This window comes from Eriocheir sinensis, chromosome 19 (genome assembly GCF_024679095.1).
Source record: "Eriocheir sinensis breed Jianghai 21 chromosome 19, ASM2467909v1, whole genome shotgun sequence".
Taxonomy (NCBI): Eukaryota; Metazoa; Arthropoda; class Malacostraca; order Decapoda; family Varunidae; genus Eriocheir; species Eriocheir sinensis.
The window spans coordinates 6,711,321-6,719,063 of record NC_066527.1 but is presented as its reverse complement, the minus strand read 5'-3'; the positions used below and the strand labels follow the sequence as shown (position 1 = coordinate 6,719,063).

General features: G+C 66.4%; 1 protein-coding gene across 1 annotated transcript; it reads left to right on the top strand.

Annotated features, from left to right (window-relative positions):
- Nucleotides 1-1,605: 1,605 nt before the first annotated feature.
- LOC127000953 (uncharacterized) lies at nucleotides 1,606-7,487 on the top strand (the record flags this gene model as incomplete). The annotated part of the gene is made up of 1 exon (XM_050865130.1): nucleotides 1,606-7,487. A coding segment is annotated over one exon (5,511 nt), but the record flags the coding sequence as incomplete, so codon positions are not given.
- Nucleotides 7,488-7,743: the final 256 nt, after the last annotated feature.

The following is a 7,743-nucleotide window of genomic DNA, read 5'->3' as shown; positions in this document are numbered from 1 at the left end:
TGTACATCCCCGTCAACCAGGCCACCACCACCACCCCCGTCAACCAGGCCACCACCACCACCACCCCCGTCAACCAGGCCACCACCACCACCCCCGTCAACCAGGCCACCACCACCACCCCCGTCAACCAGGCCACCACCACCACCCCCGTCAACCAGGCCACCACCACCACCCCCATCAACCAGGCCACCACCACCACCCCCGTCAACCAGGCCACCACCACCCCCGTCAACCGGGCCTCCATCGCCACCTCCGTCAACCGGGCCTCCATCGCCACCCCCGTCAACCAGGCCTCCATCGCCACCCCCGTCAACCTGGCCACCATCTCCACCCCCGTCAACCAGGCCTCCATCTCCACCCCCGTCAACCGGGCCTCCATCGCCACCCCCATCAACCAGGCCACCATCACCACCCCCGTCAACCAGGCCTCCACCCCGTCAACCAGGCCACCATCGCCACCCCCGTCAACCAGGCCTCCATCGCCACCCCCGTCAACCGGGCCACCACCACCCCCGTCAACCGGGCCACCACCACCACCCCCGTCAACCGGGCCACCACCACCCCGTCAACCGGGCCACCACCACCACCCCTGTCAACCAGGCCACCACCACCCCCGTCAACCAGGCCACCGCCACCACCACCCCCGTCATCAAGGCCACCACCACCACCCCCGTCAACCAGGCCACCACAACCACCACCCCCGTCAACCAGGCCACCACCACCACCACCCCCGTCAACCAGGCCACCACCACCACCACCCCCGTCAACCAGGCCACCACCACCACCACCGTCAACCAGGCCACCACCACCACCACCGTCACCCAGGCCCCCGCCCCCACCACCCCCTTCAACCAGGCCACCACCACCACCCCCGTCAACCAGGCCACCACCACCACCACCCCCGTCAACCAGGCCACCACCACCACCACCCCCGTCAACCAGGCCACCACCGCACCACCGTCAACCAGGCCACCACCACCACCACCCCCGTCAACCAGGCCACCACCACCGCCACCCCGTCAACCAGGCCACCACCACGGCCACCCCCGTCCACCAGGCCACCACCCCCCCACCCCCCGGGCACCGGGCCACCACCACCACCCCCGTCAACCAGGCCACCACCACCCCCCTCAACCCGGTCACCACCACCAACCCCGACAACCCCGCCACCACCACCACCACCACCACCCCCGTCAACCAGGCCACCACCACCACCACCCCCGTCAACCAGGCCACCACCACCACCCCCGTCAACCAGGCCTCCACCACCATCCCCGTCAACCAGGCCACCACCACCAACCCCGTCAACCAGGCCACCACCACCACCAACCCCGTCAACCAGGCCACCACCACCACCCCGTCAACCAGGCCACCACCACCCCCGTCAACCAGGCCACCACCACCACCCCGTCAACCAGGCCACCACCACCACCCCGTCAACCAGGCCACCACCACCACCCCCGTCAACCAGGCCACCACCACCACCGTTAACAAGACCACCACCACCACCACCTCCGTCAACCAGGCCACCACCACCACCACCCCCGTCCACCAGGCCACCACCCCCACCCCGTCAACCAGGCCACCACCACCACCCCCGTCAACCAGGCCACCACCACCACCCCGTCAACCAGGCCACCACCCCCGTCAACCAGGCCACCACCACCACCCCCGTCAACCAGGCTACCACCACCACCCCGTCAACCAGGCCACCACCAACACCACCCCCGTCAACCGGGGCACCACCACCCCCCCCGTCGACCAGGCCACCACCACCACCACCCCCACCCCGTCAACCGGGCCACCACCACCACCCCCGTCAACCAGGCCACCACCACCACCACCCCCATCAACCAGGCCACCACCACCACCCCCGTCAACCAGGCCACCACCCCCGTCAACCGGGCCACCACCACACGCTGCAGTGCCTCTGGGTTCGACAAGTCACACAAAAAAACATGTAATGCCAAGGCCAGGGTTGGGGGCGCCAAGGCCAGGACTAGGGGCTCCTCGGCCCGGCCCCGAGGTGCCGCACCCTCCGTGGCGCCTCGAGGCCCCGGGCGGGCCCCCAGCTGGCCGCGTCAAGACGCCGTGGTGTTCTGCAAGTTTGGACAGGTGTTCCGGAACGAGAGGGACATCTGCGCCTACGTGGCTCAGCGCGTCTCCCCCGGCCTGACGTTTTCGCTACTCCGCCTGGAGACGGACGCCTCGAGCACCGTGTTGGGTCTTCGGTGCCGCAGTCAGCAGGAGGCGCAGCACCTATGGGAGGAGTTGGAGCAGGTCAACGCCTCCTCCCGCACACAGATTTGGTGCTTCGACTCCCTAGAAGCGGCGAGGGCGGAGGTTGTTATGTCCCCGCGAGACTTGGAGCGTTCCTACGACTTCCACTTGGGGCAAATTACGAAGAGGGCGGAGGCGGCCCTAGCCAGGCACTACGACAAGCTGGCGGAAGTGGAGGAGCAGGTGGAGGATCTGCGTAAAGGCCGAAGAAACCTGTCCCTGGAGGAGTTTACTGAACGTCTAAGGTCCCGCCAAGCCTTGCAGGACCGCCTGAAGGAGCTGGAGCTACAGCGGGACGAGTTCCTGCGACACATGGAGGACGTCCTCCAACGGCTGGAAGCGGCCGTTAGTGCGCGACACTTCGAGGCCACGGCCAAGGAGCTGAGGCGGGAGATGGCCACGGAATGCGCCAGGCTGACCAGCGCCCTGCCGATCTACGCGCGGCGGACGGACATCGTGAACACGGTGAGGCAGCACCAGGCGAGCGTCATCATCGGCGAGACAGGCTCGGGCAAGAGCACCCAGATGGCCCAGTTCTTCCTGCAGGAGGGCGTGGCGGGGAACGGCGTGGTGGCCTGCACTCAGCCTCGGAAGATCGCTGCCACGAGCCTAGCGACCCACGTGGCGCAGGAGATGGGGTGCGAGGTTGGGGGGCTGGTGGGCTACAAGGTGGGGCTGCAGGGCCGACGGACGGACGCCACCAGGATCCTGTACATGACGGACCACGTGCTGCTCAATGAGTGCCTGCAGGACCCCACGCTGGCCCGCTACTCCTGCGTCATCATCGACGAGGCTCACGAACGCAGCATCTACACGGACCTGCTGCTGGGCATGCTACGGGCCTGCCTGCGGGCGCGGCCGGAGCTGCGGCTCGTCATCACCTCCGCCACCATCAAGCCCGACGTTTTCGTGCGTTACTTCGACGAGTGTCCAGTGGTGCGTGTGTCTGGCCGCGTGTTTCCCGTGGACGTGGAGTGGCAGGAGCCGCAGCCTGGCGCCGACAGCTTCAACAACTACCAGGAGGCGGCGGTGCGCCAGGCGCTGCGCGTCCACCTGCACGAGGCGAAGGGCGACGTGCTGGTGTTCCTTACCTCGCCCGCCGAGACGGAGCGTTGCTGCCAGCTCTTTCACGACCTGCTGGATGACCGCACCCAGGACTGCCTGGTGTTGCCGCTGCACGGTCGGCTGCAGAGCGAAGAGCAACAGAAGGTGTTCGAACCTCCCCCGGCGGGCCGCCGCAAAGTAGTGTTCGCCACCAACAGCGCCGAGACCTCCGTCACCATCCCCGGCGTGAAGTTCGTCATCGACACGGGCCTCGTTAAGGAGATGAAGTATGACCCCGTGCGGCGCATCAACAGCCTGGCCGTCACGCTGGTGTCCAAGAGCTCTGCGCGCCAGCGGCAGGGCAGAGCAGGTCGCCTCGGCCCCGGCAAGTGCTTCCGTCTCTACACCGAGGAAGACTACAACAACATGGCGGACGACACGCTGCCGGAGATCCTGAAGGTGCACGTGGGCCACGCCATGCTCAAGCTGATGGAGCTGGGCGTGGACCCCATCAACTTTGAGTACGTGGAGTCGCCCTCGCCGGAGGCCCTACAGGCAGCCTTGGCCTCGCTGGAGAGTCTCGGGGCGGTGGCCGATGGAAGCCTCACCGAGCTGGGGCGGTGGATCGCCAGGATGCCTTTCGATCCCCGCTACGGCGCGTTGGTGCACGACGCGGTGCACGCCGGGGCGGGGCTGGAGGCTGTGGTGGTGGCGGCGGCCAGCAGCGGCGGGCCCGTGTTCTACCGCGGCGGCTCGGCCACGGAGAAGGAAGCAGCGGACAAAAAGAAGGTTCCTTTTTGCCACGAGAGCGGTGACCAGCTGACGGCGCTGAGCGCGTTCCGCGCGTGGCACCGGGTGGCGGAGCGCGACAAGGGCCGCTGGTGCCTGGCCCACGCCGTCAACGGCAAGACTCTGCGGGCGGTGCGGGAGACGACCCGCGAGGTGCTCAACACCCTCGCCAAAGAGCTGAACACCCGCATCCCCTTCGAGTTCGGTGATGCCCAAGTCGTGGACGACACGCTAGCGCGCCTCCTGTTCCGTGCGCTGAGCTCCAACTTGAGTCATTATCTGGGGCACCCCAAGGCCGGCTACGCCCCCGCCTTCAAGGAGCAGCGCGTGGAGCTGCACCCGTCCTGTGCCTTGCTGCCCCTAGGCCGCCAGCCGGAGTGGCTGGTGTTCGAGCAGGTGATGCGAACCTCGAGGGACTTCGCCATGCAGGTGACGCCCGTGGAGGAGGAGGCGGTGGTGCAGGCGGTGCAGGACGGCTGGCTGCGGCTGGACTTGCAGGCCGCCAAAGGGAAGAGGCTGGTGGTGGCGTGCTGTGAGGCCGTGGGGCCGCAGCTGTTCCGCGAGGTTGTGGGGCCGCAGTACGCACTGCTCCGGGAACTGGAGGAGCGGCTTGTGGCCGACCACCCGGGCTGTGTGGTGGTGGTGGAGGGCCGGCAGGAGCAGGGCGAGCTGCGGGTGCTGTCGTCCCAGCAACACGCCGCCGCCCTCGTCGGCAGCTTCACCGACGTGGTGCCGCCGCTGCGGGCCAAGTTCAGGGCTGAGGAGAGCGAGGAGTGTGTCGGGAGGAGGCAAGACCGCGGCGGCGTGCGTGCAGTGATAGTCGCTGGTGGCGTGGTGGCTGACGTGCTCATGCCCGAGGAGTACACGGCCGTGCTGGTAAGGTGCCGCTGCGCCGCTGTGCAGGGGCTGTCAGAGGCGGAGGTGGCGCTGGCCCTGGGCAAGCACGGGGCCATCAAGGAGTGCACCAAGTTCTTCCGCAAGAACAGCAACTCTCCGCTGTGGGGGAAGGTGGTGTTTGAGCGGCGTGAGGCAGCCGTCGCCGCTGTCAGGGAGAGCCAGGAGCGGCAGGCCGACAAAGGGAACCCAAGGCAGGAGGCGTCTGAGGAGCCTGACGCTGACGACGACCCAGAGATCACTGTGCGGCCCAACGTGCGGGTAGAGGCGCGGAGGGGCGCACCCTTCACCGCCAGGCTGCAGTGGTGTCGGCGGGCGTCCAAGGGCTTCGGCTTTGTGTCCTTCACCCACGTGGAGGACTTCATGCGGGCACAGAGTGAGTGCGCCTTCTCTGGCATCCGTGTGGCCGGCTCCTTAGCCAGGGTCAAGTCCGCCCGCAAGGAGCCCTACAGCCTGCACGTCGCCGGCCTGGGTCCACTGGTGATGGAGGACGTGCTGCGCGCCACCTTCGCCGATAAACTGAACATTGACCCAACACAGGACCTGGACAAGGTGGTGGTGGTGCGGGAACATCGGGCGCTGGACCCTGAACGCCGCCGCAGATGCGAGCGGCTCCTCCGGCACAAGATTGAGGAGGTCGCGCCGCGCGGCACCTTCTGTCTGGAGCTGCGGGAGCCGCGCTCTGAGCGGGACGTGAACTTCTCTGCGTTCTGCAGCTTTGACAACCCAGAGCAGGGCCACGCTGCCTGCGTCGCCATCAACAACACCACCCTCTGCGGCGAGAGCGGCGTGGTCACCATGCGGCCGGACATCCGCAGCTCCATCTTCGTGCACGCCAACGTGTACGCCCACTGCGGCCCGCGGGTGCTGGCGCTGGTGAAGGAGCTGGAGGGGGAGCAGGTGCGCCTCAACGTCAAGACCCTCAAGAACAACAACGTGGTGGTGGAGCTGCGCAGCGACAGTGTGGCGGCGCTGACGCACGTGCGCACTCGCCTGCAGGAGGCGGTGACGGGCGATGTGGTCGAGTGCGGCAACAGCCCTGCCTCCGTCGCGCTCTTCTCTCGCCAGGGCAAACAGCTCCTGAAGGACGTGATGGCCCGCACGCGCACGCTTGTGCTGTCAGACACCCGCCTCAAAACGGTGTCCATCCACGGGCCGGCGGAGCAGCGGCAAGCTGCCCGCACACTGGTAATGGAGCTCCTGCAGCGGCTGTCTGACCACCGCGAGGACGTGCAGCTGCGGGGCGCCGGACGCCCGCCTGGCCTCATGAAGGCGCTGATGGTGAAGTACGGCGCCGACCTGGAGAGGCTGCGAGCCGAGGCGGGCCTGGGGGCGGTGACGCTCACGCTGCGGCACCACCGCCTTGGGCTGTGCGGGCCGCGGCAGGCCGTGGAGCAGGCCAGGCAGGCCGTGGAGGCCGTGGCGGCGGGCCTGGCCCTGCAGGAGGCAGTGGAGCCTAGCGAGGAGCAGCCTGAGTGCGGCGCCTGTCTGTGCCCCGTGGAGGGCGGCGACGCTCTGTGTCGCCTCGAGTGTTGTGGCCACGCCTACTGCCGCGAGTGTCTGGCCCAGCAGGTGGCCACGGCCATCACCGACAGGGCTTTCCCCGTGCTGTGTGTCCACGAGGGCTGCGGCGGCGCCCTGGCGTGGCGGGACTTCGTCAACCTGTCCCGCTGGGGCCTGGCGTCCCTGCCCCGCCTGGTGGGCGCCGCCGTGGCCGCCCACGTGCAGCGACACCAGAAGGACCTCCACTACTGCCTCACGCCGGACTGCCCGGCCGTGTACCGCGCCAGCGCCAGCGGCGCCCTTTTCGTGTGCCCGGAGTGCGAGGCGCGTGTGTGCACAGCTTGCCACGAGCAGTACCACGAGGGCCTCACCTGCGCCATGTTCCGGAGCGCAGAGCAGGACGGCGGCATCGGCGCCTGGCTAAGGCAGGACGCGGACCGCAGGAAGGTCTGTCCTGCCTGCACCACCCCCATCGAGAAGGTGGCGGGCTGCAACAAGATGACCTGCGGGGCCTGCCGCAAGGTGCTGTGCTGGATGTGCCTCGAAGTTTTCTCCTCCGAGGAAGATTGTTACAGACACCTTCAGAACGTCCACGGCGGCTACTGACGCGGTGGATGGGCGTGTGCACCTCCGGCAGGCAGGTAGTGTGGACAACCAGTGTGAAGTGCGGGCCAGCACACTGAATGCTAGGCCAACACAGTAACTAGTGAATTATAGGCCAGCACAATGAACGATAGCTCAACGAAGTGAAGTGCTGGCCAGCACAGGGAACTATAGCTCAACCCAGTGAAGTGTAGACCAACACTGGACTGTAGGCTAGCACAGTGAAGTGCAGACCAGCTCAGTGAACGATAGGGCAGCGCAGTGAAGCGTAAACCAACATGTTTAAGGGTGAGGCAACAAAGTGTAGTCCACCAGAGTGAAGTGTGGGGCGCCAATATAAAGTGTAGACCAACAAAATAAACAGTAAGAAATCACAGCCATGTCATTTTCCTCCTCCTCCTTCTTTTACTACTACTACTAATAATAATAATAATGATAATAATGCCTTTTTTGGAGTTTTTTTTAACTTTAATAAACAACAAATGGAGTGTGTGTGTGTGTGTGTGTGTGTGTGTGTGTGTGTGTGTGTCAACTTCACGAATTATTCTTCCTACCTTTAACGTCTCCTCACGCTTCTGTTTCCAGGGAGAGAGAGAGAGCAGCGCTCCCCTCTTTTCCTCCCTTCCCTCC